The 19451-nt window shown below is 41.3% G+C and overlaps 2 protein-coding genes across 3 annotated transcripts; one reads left to right on the forward strand and one right to left on the reverse strand.

Annotated features, from left to right (window-relative positions):
• Positions 1 to 472: 472 nt before the first annotated feature.
• On the forward strand, positions 473 to 5639 carry vrk3 (VRK serine/threonine kinase 3). Of its 2 annotated transcripts, none has more exons than XM_070907562.1 (16): positions 473 to 481; positions 944 to 1161; positions 1278 to 1409; positions 1659 to 1784; positions 1895 to 2059; positions 2359 to 2505; positions 2609 to 2664; positions 2897 to 2963; positions 3169 to 3253; positions 3360 to 3462; positions 3581 to 3673; positions 3765 to 3897; positions 4179 to 4296; positions 4403 to 4461; positions 4549 to 4717; positions 5095 to 5639. In XM_070907562.1, exons 2-15 carry the CDS (start codon positions 945 to 947, stop codon positions 4683 to 4685), a joined length of 1638 nt encoding a protein of 545 aa, XP_070763663.1. In that variant the 5' UTR covers positions 473 to 481; position 944; the 3' UTR covers positions 4686 to 4717; positions 5095 to 5639. The 2 variants fall into 2 exon arrangements, with proteins under 2 accessions (XP_070763663.1, XP_070763655.1); XM_070907554.1 differs by having other exon boundaries at positions 4549 to 4685.
• A 244-nt stretch (positions 5640 to 5883) lies between these two features.
• Positions 5884 to 17564, reverse strand: LOC139285591 (rho family-interacting cell polarization regulator 1-like). The gene is made up of 17 exons (XM_070906183.1): positions 17459 to 17564; positions 14776 to 14863; positions 14510 to 14643; positions 14290 to 14368; positions 14109 to 14132; positions 13929 to 13982; positions 13158 to 13307; positions 12819 to 12882; positions 12685 to 12728; positions 12478 to 12603; positions 11516 to 11664; positions 11296 to 11404; positions 8810 to 9466; positions 8484 to 8722; positions 7568 to 7658; positions 7365 to 7458; positions 5884 to 7279 (listed from the first exon to the last, which is right to left on the reverse strand). The coding sequence occupies exons 3-17, from the start codon at positions 14599 to 14601 to the stop codon at positions 7209 to 7211; spliced, it is 2043 nt and encodes a 680-aa protein (XP_070762284.1). The 5' UTR covers positions 14602 to 14643; positions 14776 to 14863; positions 17459 to 17564; the 3' UTR covers positions 5884 to 7208.
• Between the last annotated feature and the right edge of the window lie 1887 nt (positions 17565 to 19451).

The following is a 19451-nucleotide window of genomic DNA, read 5'->3' on the forward strand; positions in this document are numbered from 1 at the left end:
CTGAATTCAGACTACATCTTCATCACATTATCAGTTGTGGGGGGTAAGAGCTGATTAAAGTTTTACCTCTTCGAATAAGAACACACCTTGGCTGCAACTGTCCTCCAATCCTGCAGGGGGCAGCACTTCACTTGCACAGCTCCACTACAGCAGAGTTTATCCGGTGAAGAAGGAGCGCCACTAAACCCAAGCAGCTTGAGCAGTGGAAGTGGGAATTTGGATTTAGGGATTTTAGGGATGGGTGAGAAAATGAGGCAATGTTGTCGGGCTCTCTTTATTTATGTTAAAGATACGGCATTAGATAGTAAGATATAGAGTTTGTTTATTTATTTCTTTGATGTAATAAGTACGTAAAACCCTGATGCTACACACTCCGGTACAGTAGGTGGCGGTATGCACCTATTCACGTTGGTTTGCGATCCGCCATTATCTCAGATGAGAAGAAGAAGAAGAAGGAAGCAGTGGAGAAGTGTTTGGGAAGGTACACTTTCGATTTGTTTATGGTAGCTATATGATTCAGTATGATGATGTGTATTACCCAGGCGTCTGTTTCATTGAAAGCCAAGGCTCAAAACCATCAACAAGACGATACTTCCGCCTTAAGCCAAACAGTTATATTTTTATTTTGAAAAAGTTTCGCTTCAGTATTAGTTAGCTAGCTAACGTTAAGCTGTGCGGTCATTGCATCGTTTTCTTTCTCAATACTCAGAAGTAATAATGTCCTTGGTTGTGACAGTTACATTCACACAGTGAGTGTCAGCATCCACGTTGACCAGTCAGGGTAAAATATGCACTATGAATTATATTTTTAACTAATTCATCCAAGTATGCTAACAAAGCATCAGATACTTTGTGTATTTGTCTGGTGAAGCCTGTGGATGCACACACAGGATTACCCCCCCCCCCCCCATAGATGTATGATAATGTGTCTTTACTCTTGCAGAATGCCTTTCCATTTCTGCCCCCAGTGTGGGACAAAGTTGCAGCCTGGTTTCAGATTTTGTCCGTCATGTGGGGAGAAGCTTCCCTGTCTTGTTGATGAATCTCGACCTGTGAGCTTGACGGCGTCTGTAAGTCCCCCGCCACGTAAAAGGGATGAAGCAGCAACATCGGTAGTTAAAACAAGCCTTGCTTCAAGCTCCAGTTGTGTGCCCACGGAAAGTAAGGGTTCATATCTTCTTGGCAATAGGAGTCACTTGGTGTGATATCCATAGATATTAGACTTTGGTTATAAATCTTTGGAAATGTAAACTCTTTTTCTACAACCTCCACTCCAGTTACAACTCGTCCTGCACTGCGAAAGACTCGTAATTCCCTTCGTCTGGACAGGGAAGTTAAATTCAACATTAAAGATGCCACTCCACCCGTGGTGCCCTCCACCTACCCTGTCGGAGATGACGGGATTGAAGGTAACTCAAATGGTCTGGAAGCAGCTACTCTGCTTTGCTGTTATGAAGGAGAGATTCGCCTTGAAGTTTTTATTTAATTATCTGATAACGTGTGAGGCAAGTGAGCACAGAGACATGTTGTAGCATAAACCATCAGTGTGACATGTAGCTTTAACGTTCAGGCAACATTTACTGGTGGTGCAGGTGTAAATACAGAAATTTGACAGCTGATTCCTTTCTTTAGAACAAAAAGGCTATGATTTTTATCAGCAGATAATGGCGTTGGATTGCTTGGAACTCCACCAAAGCAGCGCACAGTTGCTTTTAATCTCGACGCTGAGGTAGAGCCAGAGTTAGAGCCTTCCTCTCCTCCTGTTGTAAAATCCCCTCGACCTGGTGAGCTGAAACACAAAGCAAACACAATACATTCCTTATAACTGCAGTGTCTCTTATTTTCTGTCATCTTTTCTCTCGCCCATATTGATTGTGGCTGGATCCACATGCAGTCAGGGGAAAGGCAAAATTCTCCAGCCCTGCTGTGAAGCAGGCAGAAGAGGGAAAGAAGCTGACTGATAAAACAAGTAGGAAAACAGAAGACTCAACAGTAGACGGCTCTCCTGTGGCCGTCTCTTCCCCCATTTCTTCACCGATCTCCAGGTCTCCTTTTAAAGGTGAGCATAAAGTTCCACTATCATTTAATGGGATTTAGTGTGAAGACTGTGACGTTCCTGATTTGATTCCCATCATCACCATAAAAGGACATCCACATCTCTTTCCCAGAGCCCAAAAACAATTGTAATATATATATATATATATATATATATATATATTTCTTAATAAAAGAGATGTTTTATTGCTCTCTGTGACATCAGGATGTTCTTGGAATCAGTTATGCATTGTTCTTTGTGTAACATTAGTTGTTCCTCTAATCATACTTACTACATTATTGGTTGGTCATGTTTATATGCAGCTGCAGGTAAAAACAAAGCCAAGAAGGCAAAGCATTTGCCTGCCGTGGAGCCGCTGCAGGAGGGTGAGGAGGTGACAGACACAACTGGCACGAAGTGGAAGCTGGTGAAACTCCTCAGTCAGAGCACGACAGATCTCGTCTACGAAGGTGAGACTATTGTCTACAGCAGGATATAACAATTGACTCTTTAAGAATTTTAAATTAATGGTAGAAAAGAGCATAGCATCATATATTGTTTTGTCCTTTTCAGTTTTGAAAACAGGTTCCCGATCTAATTCCAAGGAATTAAATCACGTCCTCAAACTGGTAAGTCCCGAAAATTGAAGGTTTTCTGTGTGTCCAAAAAGTAATGAATTATTATTAGGACCTGTCACTGTGGTGCCACAAATAAAGACACGATTGCTTTCCCACTCATGTATTCATCAACAAATTGATTGTTTTTATTCATTCTCTATTTTTCCTGTAACCAAAACTTCTTCAGTTCTTCAATTTCCCTGAGTGAAATCAATGAAGTTTATCTTGTATTTCTTCCTCTTAGGGAGCTAAAGATGGAAGAATCTTCAATGAGCAGAACTTTCTGCAGAGAGCTGCTAAACCTGCATCTGGTGAGGCTTTAGTGTGTTTCCTTTCAAGTTTAGCGCCTACAAATCGCCTTTTAGTTCCACAAAACGGTCGTAGATTGGCTGTAACAGGCTGATCAAAAAAGGTTTTAACAGGTGACAATCATCATGCCATCTTTAACCCTCTTTAGATGCAATTCTGATAAGTCTGGAGTGTAACTTCACACATATGGTAATCCTCTCTCTCTAGTGGACAGGTGGATCAAACAAAACAAGATGGATTTTCTGGGGATCCCTTCTTGTGTTGGCTTTGGTCCTCATGCAGATTCTTACAGGTGTAAAACATTTTTAAAAAAGCTTATCTATGAATATTTCCACATTATATAAAATCATTTTACATTAACTTGGGGTTCTGCTATATGTTGTTTTTTTGTTTTACAGGTTTCTGATTTTCCCCAGCATGGGCCAAACTCTCCAGTCTGTCATGGAGGAAGAAGACGAGCTTCTGTCTGAGAAAGCTGTTCTTCAGCTCACCTGTAGAATAGTGAGTGTTAGCTTGTCGTTTTTCAGACAATATTCTTAATCTTAGTCGCCAAAAAATACACGATCCAGAAGGGATTCCCCCTCTCTTAATAGACGGTAACATTTCTTTCTACTTGCAGTTAGATGTGCTGCAGTATATCCATTCAAACGAGTATGTTCACGCTGATATTACTGCAGAAAACATTTACATCAAACCAGGACAGATATCACAGGTGAGAAATATACTGAAGTACAATCTGTCAATGATAGATGATTGAAATGTGTTTTACGCTGACCACTGTTTGCTTGTGTGTGTGTGTTTAGGTATACCTGGCAGGATATTGCCATGCTTTCAGGTACTGTCCAGGTGGACAACATGTAGAGTACCGTGAAGCCAGCAGAACACCACATGAGGGCACCACAGAGTTCATCAGCCTGGACGCACATAAGGGAGCAGGTGAGTCACTTCTGCAGTTCACTGATTCCTTGTTCCAGCTTTAACGTCAGCAAATCATTTCACTCTGTAAGCTACTGTACACCGAACGCTACCAGATTTATTTTCTTCCTTCCACCTGTCGTCCTCCCACAGTCCATCTGTCTGCAGAGTGATCAGGCGCGCAGGCTTCACATAATAAGACTGATTCGATTTATTTATGAAAACCAAAAAAACAAGATGGTATGTACATCTGAGGATTGCTTTGTGGTGTTAATGTTGTCATCACTGTCTGTGTCTTTCAGCTCCGTCTCGACGCAGTGACCTGCAGTCTCTGGGTTACTGCATGCTGCGTTGGCACACGGGGACGCTGCCGTGGACTGCCCTCACTCACCCGGACCAGGTGGCCACGCAGAAACAGAGGTATCATCGCTGTGGGATAAGTCCACACACCTTTGAAACACCATAGAAATTTCTGCTGCATGCGTACTGTAACATCAACCATGACTGAAAGAAGTTCTTGTTGTAGGTACATGGAGGACGTTCCTGCACTGTTTAGTCACTGCTTTGGAAAGAAGAGAGTTTCCAGTGAGTTAAAATGATTATTTCTCATAAAACAAGTGTTTGATTATATCCCCTTTGCTGATACATTTCTATGCGTGTGTCACGGTGTAGATGCATTTCAAACCTACCTGAGTGCAGTGACGGCTCTGCAATACTCTGAAGAGCCGGACTACTCTGCGCTGAAGGCCGGACTCAGAGCCGCTTTACTGCAGCTGGGGGGGTCGCCGGAGAAGCTGCTCAGTTTTTAGGTGAGGACACAAGTATGGACACATGCACCTGGGTACGTCTGGTCAATAGCATATTCTGGTTTTAAATCACAGGGTTCGAACACATATTTGATATTTTTCATTCACTCTGAGATTCAGCTCCACAGTGTTGCCATGTAAAGCTTTTGGACAGTGACACATGGTGTTCTTATTTCTTCGTATTTTTTTCTGTGAAAATAAACTATTAAGAGATATTGTAAATGTTACATTTACAGCTGCACCTCGTGCTGCAACTCCACTTTTAGACTGAATACTATTTTTAGGGTTCCAAAAGATTGTGTTGTAAACGTTTGTATTCAGTTGAAAGTGACTAGAATGGCACTTTATGAATAATAATAATAATAATAATAATAATAATAATAATAATGAAATATCTCTGTTTTATTTTCAGAGAAATCAAACAAAGAGAAGACGTAGGAAGATGTCTTGTTTTTTAGCTTGTTTTGTCATGCTGTGTTTTATCTGACATTTTATTGCACTGAAAGCAGATTGTTATAGAGTTCAGTGTGTAAATGACTTTCGTCAGGTTCATGGGTTTTGATTGGGATCATTTAAGCATCCATTATATTGTTGTGGGTTTTTGCATTTCAAGGGCAACTTTAGTATGAAAGTGATTCAAGTTCTCAAGTTCTGATGCACAGATTTGGGTGATTTTGACAGTTTGTTAGTTTAATGTGACACTGTGTTCTTCTACATTTTGCCTGATTTATTTTAACTGGTTGTTTCAAGTGTTTTTAATTTTTTTAATGTACCTGTTGCCTGGGGATTGACAAATCAAATACTTTATACGTCTTTCCCCTCTTTGATGTGAACTTACTACTGCTGGACATTTCCTTAAGATGAGCCAACTCACAGATGTGGATTAACACAACTCCTCAACCCTTCCTTGTGTGTAGGCATAGTTCATTTTCCTGAATAAAGTGGTTTTATCTCTTATTCAAAACAGTGCCTTAGTGTCCTTTGACATTCAGTTCTTCAATCTGGAAGCCAGAGAGCACCAGAAACACTCTGTTATCTGTCATCAGAATACATCTTCAATTAAAGGGGTGTTTAAAATAAATATATCAGGAAATGTTTTTATGCTCTTGTTGTGATGATTAGTTATATATGAGTTATGACACCTTACACATGCTGATACATTAAACACAACAGACGTGTTCATTTTAAAGAAACCTTTATAAAGTTTAAACATTTCTGAACATAAACATTAGAACATTTCAAGACATATACAATTCTTTATATGAAACAGTAAATATCTCTTATTGTGCACACTCTTAAAGTAATTCAGAAAATAAACACTTATCTTTTGCCTGATCTCTCCTGTCGTGGCATTTAAAACCTTACATCTGTCTCATGAGGCACTTTCTGAATGTCGAGGCTTTTGTAGAACAACATAAAGCATGATGCTGAAAGACTATAGCGCCCCCGTGAGGCAGCTTTTGTACACAGCTACAGACCCGATGGCTTCCTTGCACAGGAGCCTAGCTTACACACTTAAACTGATCAGTTGAGCTTTTTATACAGACATGCTGGCAGTGTGAGGCAGCGACACATGCAGGTTTAAATATAGTTTTACACTGCAGGTTGTTTTCATGTTTGTAAAGACTGGACCAAGATGAGTTTTACTCCTATTCTTCAAGTGTTTATGTTCACTTGTAATATTACTTATGTAGTACTCCTGGTGTTGCTTTGAAGGTTCAATGCAACTTCTGCACTCCGTGTGTATTTCTGAATAATTCTCATTAACCGTCTCTGATGCCTAAAATGAAAATATCCTGTTGGTTTTCCTGTTGGTACATTCCTGGTTTGGAAGTGACTTCATGTCCACAGCACGTCAATAAAAAAAAATCTTCAGACAAACATCACATGCTCATGAAGTCTTTTCCTCTCCCACTAACAGTGAAAGAGCTCTGGGCTGTACACTGAATTAACACTGAAAATCAGAACCTCGATAGTTTCTCATATCCACAAATAATGCTATTTTTTAAAACCTTGCAATGTAACTCTAAGTGATTGTATGTTTCTCTGTAGATTGAAGAAATCCATCAACTTGAACTTATTAAAAACTTTCAAAATGATTTGATTACTTCATAAATGCACTGTAATAAAGCCAAAAACAAGGCCGCTTCTAGCTGTTCCTGAAATGTTTACATTTTAGACATTGAATTTTCACATTACAGGAACAGTTTATGAAAGTGTAAACTAAGTGGTAGTCCCACTTTAACCCAGGCAACGTGATGGAGTGTGTGTTGAAAGAATGAAGACTTAGGAGGGACTTTTTTAGGGGGGTGGGGGGGCTTTCAGTCATGACTGAGGTGCGGAAACCTCGAGGTTTATCGTTCTTGGTCAGAACAAGGCAAATATGTGCACAAACTCCGCCGTAATGGAGGAGCTTGTTTGTCTGAGCAGTAAGTGTAACATCCTCAAGGCCTCCAATCCTGCAGAGTAAGAGGGAGGTGGTGATCAGGGTGGGAGAAATGGTTTAGCTATGGTTCCACTGCGTCATTAGAACACAGTAGTGGCCAATTGGCCGGGAGTAGAGGGACGCTCCTCCTGACCATGTGATGTGTCCTCTCCTGAAAGATTAAAAACAGGGCAAATTAACAAACTTCTCACGCCTACAGTTCTGCTGTCACATGAACAACTGCAGCCTCCTCTCACCATGTTGTTCATCTCCCTTTTCCTCGCTGTGCTCCTCCTCATCCTCAGGCATTTCCATCTGAGCCAAATCCTGTACATCCTCCACGCTCGACTCCTTTTTAAAAATAATGTTTTGTTTTCCTTTTAACTTTCATTTGGTTAACATGAAAATGAACACACTTACATGACTGCTTTAAAAAGAATCCAACGGATACTTTTATTACCTGCGATTCAGAGAAACGATCTTCATCTGAGTTCCTAAATCCTTCTGGGGCCTCCATAAGGATGTCTAGACCGTCTGCCTCCTCCTCATCACTACACAAAAAATGACACAAGAAGTACATACAAGCTGGGTCAAATATAAACTCCTTAACAAACAGTTTATCATGTATTCTTTTTTAGCTTGTTCCAACTCTTCATTGAAGCTCATTTTATACACACATTTCCCCAAAATACAGCCTGATACATTTGGTATCTTTGGAAATGATGGGATATCCGTATAATGTGTGGTGTCCCTGATAAATAAATTAATAAAGTGAAATGGGTAAGTGAAGCACAAGGTGTTTGGAGAAAACGTTCACGTCAGTTAATTCCGGGTTGGAAATATTGGGAATTTCCATCAGCTACGATATCTTCCACAGACCACACGGGCAAAATGGCCACAAAGCCTCCATCACTGGCAGTTACATCTAAATAAAATCCAGTTTTAGCAGTAATAGTTAATTCAGCTCATTTAAAAAGGATCTATACATAGTTTGTTTATACAGTTTCACTCGTTAACAAATCACTACAAATACTACGAATAAGAAAGTAGCTAATGAAGGTTATTTCAGTGGTGTGACAAGAGTGTTAGTGTAGAATGATGTGTGAAAAGTCAGAATGATGGGAGGTTTTCCTGTTCTCTGCCAACATTACGTGAATGCAACATATTTACAACAAGATGGGAAATGGAAACTTTGTGAAGCTAAAAAGTTTATCAGCCATGTGAAATGGAAATAGAGTTTTGTTTATATGAAATACTAAAAAAGGCTCTGGGAGCAGGCAATAATAAATACTTATTAACTATATAACTATTACAATGACCGATGAGTTTGTCCGAGTTCTGACTCAAAAACAAAACTAGACGACCACGACACTGACCTTCCTCCAGAGTAAAACTTCTCTTCATCTTCTTCTTCCTCCACTTTCTCTTCCTCCATTTTGTTTTGGTTCTCGTCATGTTGCCCGTCGTTCTCCTTCTTTTCTCCCTCGTCTTCCTGTTGTTGCTCGTCTTCTTTTTCCTCCTCATCTTCATCGAGGTCAGAGCAGTTGAGAAAGTCGAAACTTTCAAGGGCTGTCTCGACTTCCTGAGTGAAACTAGTAGAAGTGGGAAAGGGAGTCTATGGAAAAAACAAATGCAGGTGTTAAAATATCACTATCAACACATGAGACTTTGCACAAACACAAAAGTGAGTGCAGGAGCTCACCGTCGGAGCGTCCTCTGGCTGTTTGGACTCCTGGATGGACTCATGAGGCTGACTGTGTTTCTCTGATGCTTCTGCCTGGAGACCCTCTGCTGCTTCAGTGGTGCTGTCCTCTGTTTCTGCTTCAGTCTGTCCCGCCTGTACTGACAAGCCCTCAGAAGCATCATCTTTTACCTCCTCCGCAGATATACACACCTGCTGGACGCCACATTCAGACAAATCCGGTCTCTCCATCAGCGACACAGGAGGTACAGAGGAAACATCAGGGCACGAGCAGCTCAGGTCTGCTGAGGTTTCAGAGAGGTCAGCTGATTGGACAGACGCTCTGTCAGTCACAGTACAGTCTGGACTACTCTCGCCGATGTGGCTGTGAGAGCAGGAAGTCTGCAGATGGCCGTTGGGCACCGCATCTGTCTGAGAGAAAACCTCGCCGGCTTCTGTCTCGTCCTCCTCTTGGTTGGAGGAGAGCGACGGCGTCGAGGCGCTGGACTTGTGCGGCGTGAACGACAGCTGAGTGGTGAGAGTGGTTTGCAGCATGTTGGAGGCCGTCAGCCTCTGAGCGTGGTGACCCAAGGCCGGACTGGAGGAGTCATCGGAGGATTCAGAGGAGTTGGACCAGACTGTCCCGTTCTCCATCTCTCCTTGTCGCTTCAGCAGAGACTAGAGAGGAAACAAGACACAGAGAGAAAATTAATTACACTAAATCATCACTCTTATGCGTCGACATACAGCGGGACATGATGACAGGTTTTGTGTACATGTTGGTTATCAAATTACATCCAGAAAAAAACAATATGCATGTGATGAATACAACTGACAGACACATTAATCCAGTGGTCCTCAAACTGTGGGTCATAGAGGCATCAAGGCTAAAAATATAGTGGAACTAAAGTTAAATTAATCCGACCAATCCGTCCTTCCATGCTAGCAAGGCTATAAATTGTCAGCTCAGCAGGATTTATTCAAACAACAAAATGAAATGTATAGTGCAGATTTTTGTAAAAAGAACAATAAATCAAAACAGGTGAGGCTCATCAAGCTAACACGTCAACCAAGAAAATCTATCATGCTCTCAGGTTCACTGTCAGAGAAGTGGTGAAGCTGTGTGTCTTTTACGTCTAAAAACACCTCAGCTTGATAATGTTATTTTAATGTAGTAATGTTCATTTAGGCTAATTTAGTTGCTAATTTCCTGAACACTGTAAATGGTTGATGATTGACAGGTGGGATATATGGCATGACAGAAAAACTTTGAGAACCACTGGATAAATCCATCCCGTCCATCTATTGTCTGCAACTCAATTCTAATTTCAGTAATTAATTACTGTAATATTCTTCTTATCAACTAAACACAGCAAACATTTTCTGCTTGGAGCTTTACACATGCAGATACTGTTCACTGCGTCACAATACAAACTGAATATATTCATTTGTAGCTTCTGTGCAGACGACAATATGCAGGCTTTGATATTACATAATTTTGGGATCTGGTAACTTGAGATTAGTCATTATTTATAACATTTTACACACTAAGTGATTATTAACTTTTGTCAGTATCTTGATTTTTTGATTTATCAACTAATTGACAAATGACCACATATACAGTACTGTCTGCCCCAGGAAAAAAAAGTCAGAAGTTTGTTGTTTTAGAATAAACAATCAAAAATAAAAATTAAAGACAATATACCCATACTGCAGCTGACAAAATGCCTGTGATTGTCTTAGATTCAAATTAAACACAATCAGGCTTTTTCTATCAGGATCCTGGATTTGATTGGAAATTAACTGCAACAATTCATTCAGTTTACAAAACATTTGCAGACTCACTGCCTTACATTGATTACTTTTGGTTAATAAAATATTATCGATATTTCACTATGAACTAAACTACAGCTACAACTACGTCCCAACACACCGACTGTACAGACGTGAATCGGGGTGTTGTGCAGCTGAATTCACAACGTAAGAACGCCGTCCTGTCCGTCACAACATTGTGGAACGCCTCCACCAGCGAGCGGCTCTGTCTGGGCCCAACACGAGGCGCGTTCTTCAGCGAGGTGAGGAAGAGGAGGGACATATTGGAGCTCTACTCAACCACTATTAAACAGCTACAAGGACCACAGCTTCGTTCATACATGCTGCTGCTGTCACACGTCCCACTACTGCTATCATTCATTCTGCTCACATGAGGCACAGCACTCCCACTGCCACATGTCCTCACACACACTCCTCTGTGAATGTCCTCACACACATCAGTGCTACCGCTACAGACAAAGCAGTTGGGGAGCAGCTGAAATAGAACAAGCCAGTGAAATGACAGTAATAATAGCCATCAGTGAGATAAATAGCAAATATACAGTTAATATATGTAGTCAAAATAAAGAGAAACCCTTCATACAAATGATAAACTAGTGGCATAACAGAGCAGATGTGATGGAGTTACTGTTAGTGGAAAATGTTGTTACGATGTCTCTTTAAATGTGACTCACATAAAACACCTGCTCCCGCATTGAGGGCGTGTCAGGAGGGCTCTGATTGGACAGCAGTCGCTTGGAAACTGTACTGGTGGATGATGTCTGGTCATCCTTATCAAACGGACTGAAAAATAAAAATAAAAACAGGACAAAGAGTGAAAAACTGAGTAAAACACCTGAATAAACATGTTAAAATTTGAAATTCAAAAATAAAAAGGGCTGCAGGTTGAAGTACCTCCAGGTGACCTCCAAGTTCAGCTTCACCGTCCCGAGGTCGTTGATATCCACGGCGAGCGTCTGGGGAAGAGGGCAGAACAGGTCCAGCATTTCGCAGGACACGCTGCCCACCACCACGTGATTGGCCAGGCTCTTCAGCTCCGTCACCTTGACAACCAAAATAAGCAAACCTCAGAGAGATGAGGACAGGCAGAGACCAAGGTGGCACTTAGCTAAAGCTGGCATGTTATGTAAGTTAGTTAAAGGATAAGTTACATTTTTCTTACTGTGAACAAATACCTTAAAAAGACCAAAACTAACAATGCATTTTACTAACAAGTGTTACCTGTGCAGCCTGATAGAGCGTATTCCTCCATTAACACATTAACAAGCCACACTGTTGCACTAGAAGACATGTTTCTTCATATTAATTCACAGCTGAAAATAGTCAGCAACAAAAGCACTATTTACTGCTGTTTCAGCCACTTTAGCTAAAAACCACCCCACTGTTTTAGGAAATTATTTTTTAAATGAAACTTTGCCTCTGTGACCTGTTTTTAAAGATTTACCAGCGAGCTCAGAGCTGAGTGCCACAGACAGGTCAGGAAAGTCAGATGATGGCTTATAAGAAATCCCTAACTAAGAAATGGCTGAAAGAAAAAAATACTAAGTGTTGACGAAGGGATTGACCTGGTGTACAATATTATGTAATGGAGATAATTACTTATCTTATTACTTATTTGTTGAAAACAAAATGGATGAAAAGAAACACATTCCAGTGTTATCCTCCGTCTCCCATTGTCTATGTATGCATGTATATATTTTTTCTTTCATGTTTGAAAGGTCTTCATGTTGTTTTTAGTCGTTTTGGTTCATTTGCTCAATAAAAACACAATTAACAAAAAAAAAAAGAAGTCAGACATTGTATGTCAGACATTAGGAGTACCACTAGCCTTGTCCTTTAAAAGCTGATTTCATTACCTTGATTGACAGCAGCTCTGTGACGAGCGGCAGGAAGATGTACTCTTCACTGTCCCAGATCTGCTTGTTGCTGACTTCCACGCGGCCTCGTAGCCTCCAACGTTGCCGACCATAACGCATTAGGACCTAATGGGGCCAAAAACAGCTGATGTGATGCAGAGACTCCATCAATATCTGCGTCTACGTGCTTGTATTCGTGTTTCTTACCTCATACTGGTCACCAGCACACAGCCGTGCAAAGCCAGCAAGGCCTGAAACATCCAAAATAGACAAGAAAAATGAGAACTGGACAAATACAGAGAGGAGAAAATAGGAAGTCATATGAGTAGAAAGTGACTCACCCTTCATCTTGACATGAAATTCTCCCATCTGGCTTTCTAATTCACTCTCGAGGGAGCACATGTGCTGCAGACAGATAGAGGGAAGGATTTGAATAATTTAATACAGATTTATGATAACATTAGAATATATGGAGTAGTAGTGCGCATGCGCCGACAGTGTATGCAGCCTGTTACAGTCACTCCTGTCTGTTTTGTAATTTCCCCCCGGGGATCAATAAAGTATTTCTGATTCTGATTCTGATAGACAGGCTGATATCTATTTTTAGCAAAAAATAAAGGACCACACCCAGTGTACGAGCTGAAACAAACAAACACATTGACCTCAGGTCAGGCACTTGCCTCTGTACATTCCCTGTAGCCCTTGTTGGCTTCACTCAGGCTCTCTCTGGCCTCCTTGCTGCCAGTGGCAGAGTTAAAGGCCGCCACCATCTTACTTGCACCATCACGCAGTCGCCGCTGTATACAATAAGCATCGTACAGCTCCTCAACCTGGAGATGCAAATATTACACAGGTTTCAACCAACAGATGTTAAATGTTAAATTCTCACCTGAAGAGAGAATGAAAACGAATATTATCATGAATTTAGTTGTTTTATTTTTAGCACACAGTTGCCTATTTACACATAAAGCAACATTAAAATGAATTTGGTGTCCTGTTTCTATCTAACGAGTTTAAGTCCAATAGATACTCTCCTTTTAGCTCTGCCTTTGGTCTTCACCAACTCCTGAGGGAAATATCTGGCTGCTAAATGCTCCACTATGTTCACAAGCTAACTGTGTCTGTCTGCCGCTTGTTGCTGAGCAGGTAGAGCACAGTGGGATTTTAGGTAGCTTTTTGTACCTATAAACAGCTGCCTGCTGCAGCTGGAAACACATTTTGTGAGAGTGAACCAAAACCGTAAGTTTGTGGGCAGTAAGAACCAAAACAATGAGCTGAAAAATGCTAAAAAGCTCAGCAGAGTCAGGTGATAATTCCCTCTGGGTTTATCACTACGAATGACATCTTTCACATTACACATAGTCCTCTGCAAAATTTTGATTAGTGCAGCTTTAAAATATAAAACTATTTATTTATCATTTATTTTATCAACTCCTTGTTCACATACACACCTTGCTGAGGTGGAATTCCAAGCGACGCATAAACCTCTCTATGGCTTTCACTTGCTACAAAAAAAGAAGAAATTAATTAAAGTCGACAAACTGATGCAGAAAATCTCCTCTCTCCCATCGTTATACAGTTTTAATATCCTGCACTCACGTCTGTATACAACAGGTGTGAATGAAACTCACCTTATCCTGCTCATACAAAGACCCCTGCAAAGAAAACAACAAGAATAAAAACATTTAGCATCACTAAGTGTTGAATTAACATCCTGATTGAGGACTGGAGACAACAGCAGCCAGCCTGGTGCTGAATAAAAGTCAATACTGGTGAGACTGGTGTGACTGGTTTGACTATGTGAGCTCTCACCAGACGACCGTTCCTCTTGTTTTCTCTGATCTGCTGACCCAGACTGTCCAGCTCCAGCTGGTGGACCTGCAGGTACGACCTGACAACAAAAATCCATCACCGTTACTTCTTCGCTTTAAGACTCAAAAGAAGCAGCCGTATCCTGCGTATTCAGTGATATTCCACCTGGCAGCCGTCCACTGGAATCAATGCGAACAGTGCCTGAGATGTGTTTACTCACTGTAAGCCTCTGCGTAAGGCAGCGTACACTTCATCCAGCCGTTCAGGCTGGGGGGTTTTAGTGGGTGGCAGTTTAGTGGAGCCTGTGAACATCCTGCTTCCTTACAAGGCACGTTTCTCTTGGATCAAACAGTGCTGAGGCAGAGAGAGAGAGATAAAACATAGGATAATTTCTGATAAGGCCTTCCTGATTATTTCAGTTACATTCAAAACGGGCATCAAGGAAACTGGCAGGACAGAGAGCGAGACAGAAAGACTTCTGCTCACCTGCTGAGTAGAGAGAGATTGTCACTACTGTAGCATGCTTGGAGAGTTGAGAGTAGCACTGTGCTTCTAACAAACCGAAGGACATGTCCTGTAATTACACAAAAAGGAGACATTAGAGACAAAAATGTTCACCTCATACCTCACTGTACCTGACAGGATGTTACTTTGTGATTATGAAGGATTCTGATAATTACAGAAGTCGCTGGAGGAAAAATTGGGGGGGGGGGGGGGGGAGAAAAAAAGAGGATAGAAACCACTGTTTCACTTCCTCGGTCTGGCCACATTGTTTTGTTGAAAGTCTGAGGCGATGAGCGGCACGCATGCAGCAGCCACAGTGGCCACCACTGACAACAGTAGGGAGTACAGTCTGCTTTTGCCTCTCTTCCCCTTCCTTCCCTACTTCTCCACCCCCCTTCACATCCAACACCAGAGCACAGGAAGTCTCATGGCTGACTCTACACAGGAAATTCTACACAGAAGTTTGGCCCAAGAATATAAAACCATGCCTCCACTGTGTGCGAGTGCGTGAGTAAAAAATTGACCCTTTTTTCTACTCGGAGCTAAGCTATTAAACGTGATTAGTGCCACAGTCAGGGGAAACTATAGGAAGAGAGGGTCGTGCCTGAGCTAATCTAGTCACAAAAGAGATTATAGACTTAAACCACACTAAATCTGTCAAGCAGGAGCCAAACCCATATTAACACATGGGATCTGTGAATGAGCCAACACAGGACAGAGGTGACATCTGCTCTCCATTGTCTTACACTCAACTCAAAAGCAGGAGAGAAATTGATCTTATTATAACAGAAGGGATCAAATGTTCCACCTGTCGGAGTCGCTGAGATGGAAACCCACAGATTATGGTTTTATATGATCAAAGCCTTATTAGGAACAACACTGCTGACATGAGAATAAGCTGTATACACCCTGCTGTCTTTCTTTGTTGTTCTGCCACACAGTGAGGACGTGGGCTCGGGGTGCACCCGGCCGAGGGTCCAGTTAAACCGCTAATCTGAGCTGCAAACTGGGGGGGGATTAACTGGAGTTGGTCAGGGTTAGGACATGGCGAAGAAAAAAGGTGCCATACCAGAGAGCCTTTACGGATAAAAACAACACCAGCCACCTTCTGCCAAACATGGCCGAGGAACATGTGCAGGACTCGGACCTGCAACCCGAGGACGACACGGCTATGAAAGTGCAAAGTCATCATGATGAAACACACATGCAAAGAGGGAGACCCGCATCTTACGCACTCCCACCCTCCCATAAATAGCTACACCTGAAGCCCACACAGCAGATTTCAGTCTTATTGATAATCATGAGTGGCCAGTTTCCTCTCTCTCTCTGTCAGATGTGCTTTTATCCCTTTCCTTACATTAGAGATCATTAGCTGGATTAATCCTCTCCTCAGAGCAGAGTGAACAAAGAGGACACTGTTTCCAATCACCTCACAAGACTGGAGTTTTGTGTAAAAAAAAAGCCTTTGGTGCACTCACTGCATGCACAAGCACATATAGCCTTGTTCAGGCAGCAGTTTGGGCCTGCAACAATCTCAGAATCATTTATTCATTTTGACAAATTAATCAATAATTTACTATGTAAACTGAATATGGCTGTAACTAATGATTGCTTTCATTTCAAGCTGATTTTATTATTAATCAATTGTTTGTTTAATCTATAAATTGTTGTAAAAAAAGTTTTAAAAATGTCCATCTCAATAGATTAACAGAATAGAGAAAGATAACTACAACGGTAATGATGAATGACCTACACCATTAGTCAATTATCAAATCAGTTTATTTTTTTCTGATGGTCTAATCGATTAATTGACTAAAACTGTTCAAAGACAAATCAGCTGGACATCACCATGTACCACAGGCAAAAGTAGTTAAAATGATCCTTAAAACGGTGTTTAATCAGATCAATTGCCAAAAGCCCAGTGTTCAATACAGAATGGGGAACAGAAAGTCATGCGTGTGAAGTTTAGAGATTAATCATAATTGTTTCTGGAAGTGATCAATTTCCTGTCGACCAATTAATCCACTAGTCGATTGATTATTTCAGCACGTAAGATTTGATCAGATCAGGGAGCATTAGTGCTAAACTATGTAGCTCACGCCCCATTAGGCCAGTGTTCATCCATACAATGTGGGTCCAAGTGTGTGTTTGAGGAGGAAGAGGAGGAGGATGAGGGGTAATGGTGTTACAATAAAATGCAACCACCTCTATTCCAGATTACTGGATTAGCCTAACCCGGCGGCAGCAGGCCACTGAGTCGGATAAACACACTCACACATCACAGCCCTGCTCTTTACTTCGAGTAATACCAAAGGATGGAGTCCCAACGGCAATATTTGAGAAACGGTGTCGTGCCAGATTTGGTATTCCGCACATATCCCACCCCAGCCCCCGGACCCCATCACAGGCCACAAAAAAAGTCCACTCCCGTCCACACCAGGACCCCCAACGCCCTCTTCCCTGAAAGTGTCGGTCCACCAACTCATAAGTAGCACCAAACACAGCAGGGAAAGACGGGGGAATTAAGTCAATCACAGCCAGCTGGCGGATATCATTTCGACATCACAGGAAAGCAACTTCACGTCGGACGGACTCATGCCCATGTAGAGAAAAAAATAACGGGCTTCTTGTTGTGACCTTGGCGAAAAAACCAGCAGCCCCCTACCTCTGTTTTAATGTCCGACAAACCGGAGAATATGAACGGAGTCTCATTTCCAACGCGATGCTCCACGCAGTTAGCAGAGGTTTACAGTTATTCTGGGCGCTGTCCCTCTCCTTGATTTCGCAGTTTTTTGTGTCCACACTCAAGCTAGCAGCAGACATCAAAAACGACTTCCGGCTGAGGGTTTTCATTATAAAAGCTCACCATGTGAAGCAACATTTGCAGCTGATTTGGAAACACAAATATGCAAACATGAATTAAATGTCAAGCATTTCAGTGGAGAGTCAACGATTTTGCCATAAGGTTTTGAAAAATTGATCTAACGGCACATACGCCACAAATTAAAAGGGCTGATGACAAAACACAAAGAGAGACAGAGTTTTTTATTTGTCAGTAGTTTTATTCCCATAACTCACATGCTCAATCACATGCTTTTTTAATAATTTGTATTAATACCACAACGTTGCCAAAAGGCCCTTGAAGGAGAAACAAGGAGAAACAAGAGCGAAGTAATGGAGAAAACTGGGGAAAGAGCAACAGTGGAGGGATTCCTCTTCCAGGACAAACAGAATAGGTCATACATACAGAGTTGATAGAAATAGCTGTAGATATTACAATATGGAGAAATGGTAAGACAATAGTAAAGCAAAACAATATAAAATTGAGTAAATAAGTTAAAGAGGCAAAAGACAAGAGGCATCACCACCTAACCATATATGTACAATTTTAGATTCCCACCTTCTGGGCTCGTCAACAATGAGCATAGTATCATTGTCAATAGTATCAAATGACACTGACTGCAAACAAATTGGGCAATCATGAATGATTGTAAAAGTGAGAGTAAGAATGAAGACACTGGCTACAGATAGGATAGGAATAGTCTATTAGTTTGTTGTAATGATTCATTATAAAGTGGACATCAATTTGTACTTACATTTTGTAAATGTATAGATAATTACTTATGTGGTGTATGTGCTTATTTTTATAATGATATCATTGTAGTTGTGATGACCTTACCCCATATTTAACTTGTAAATATTCTGGCAATTTTCTGTGTATACATTGTGGGGAAAACGGCCATAAATCTCTTTTATGTATGGCACAATGTGACAATTTTAAGACGATTTTAAGATAAATTTTCATGAAATCCACAACCATATCTTTGATGGAACAAAGCCATGTTATATACACAAACAGCACTGATGACAGATGCCATTTTCTGTTGTGAACCCTGTGACATTTTGCATTAGCTACCAGATATCAAGACTCACACAAACTTTGCCTCATCTATTCACAACAGTTTCGCTGGCTTGTTGTGCACAAGAAACCCATGACCAAGCATGAAGCCAGCAATGTAACAGATTCTTTATGTGGGAACACATCTTGGACCATAACGCGTTCATGTAAGTTTATTTTGAAATGTCACTCCACCAACCGGAAATCATGTTTCGGCTAGTTGCTGTGGCAACAAGGATGTCCCTCAGTCTGTCACTGTTTTCTCCGTTGCTGCCTGTGTTGCTTCGCTGGCGAAGCCGCGGTGAATCCAGCGGAAAAAAACAGACATGATATTTCCAAAGGAGAAAAAAGTACCAACATCTCCCACAACTACAGCAGACACCCATGGGTGGCCCAGTAAAACGTGTGGGTTCCATTTTAGCAGTTAAATCTATCAGGTGCAGCAGCGTTGGGGTCGTTTGTCCAAATTTGACTAAACCGGGGAGGGGGCGGCGATAAAGGACAGCATGTGGCGCTTTTTCCTCCAGATTTCCTACAAAAGAGGATGTTGCAGCTGGCAAAACCAAGAGTGCCACTGTTAATCCCCCAGATTAACGTTAACTAGCTGGTTTCGTTAAATAACTGCCCAGCGCCGGTTGAAACTAAACTGCACGTTTTATAGTATTTGTACAAAAAATAATTCAAGCGAGGGTAACTGGAGTTAAAGTTAAATGCCCCAAATTACCGACGGGTAAACACATTTTAAATTTTAGTGTTAACA

Source organism: Enoplosus armatus, chromosome 1, assembly GCF_043641665.1.
Source record: "Enoplosus armatus isolate fEnoArm2 chromosome 1, fEnoArm2.hap1, whole genome shotgun sequence".
Classification (NCBI taxonomy): Eukaryota; Metazoa; Chordata; class Actinopteri; order Centrarchiformes; family Enoplosidae; genus Enoplosus; species Enoplosus armatus.

What these genes read in the sequence shown, in the direction of transcription:
- vrk3 (XM_070907562.1), top strand. Translation starts at nt 945, where the DNA reads ATGCCTTTCCATTTCTGCCCCCAGTGTGGGACAAAGTTGCAGCCTGGT. An exon ending in CAGTTGTGTGCCCACGGAAA is followed by an intron (nt 1,162 to 1,277) that starts GTAAGGGTTCAT and finishes CCTCCACTCCAG; the next exon opens with TTACAACTCGTCCTGCACTG. An exon ending in GTGGCCACGCAGAAACAGAG is followed by an intron (nt 4,297 to 4,402) that starts GTATCATCGCTG and finishes TTCTTGTTGTAG; the next exon opens with GTACATGGAGGACGTTCCTG.
- LOC139285591 (XM_070906183.1), bottom strand. Translation starts at nt 14,601, where the DNA reads ATGTTCACAGGCTCCACTAAACTGCCACCCACTAAAACCCCCCAGCCT. An exon ending in TGGAATTCCACCTCAGCAAG is followed by an intron (nt 13,308 to 13,928) that starts GTGTGTATGTGA and finishes TTGCATCTCCAG; the next exon opens with GTTGAGGAGCTGTACGATGC. An exon ending in TGCGGGAGCAGGTGTTTTAT is followed by an intron (nt 9,467 to 11,295) that starts GTGAGTCACATT and finishes TTTCCTCTCTAG; the next exon opens with TCTCTGCTGAAGCGACAAGG.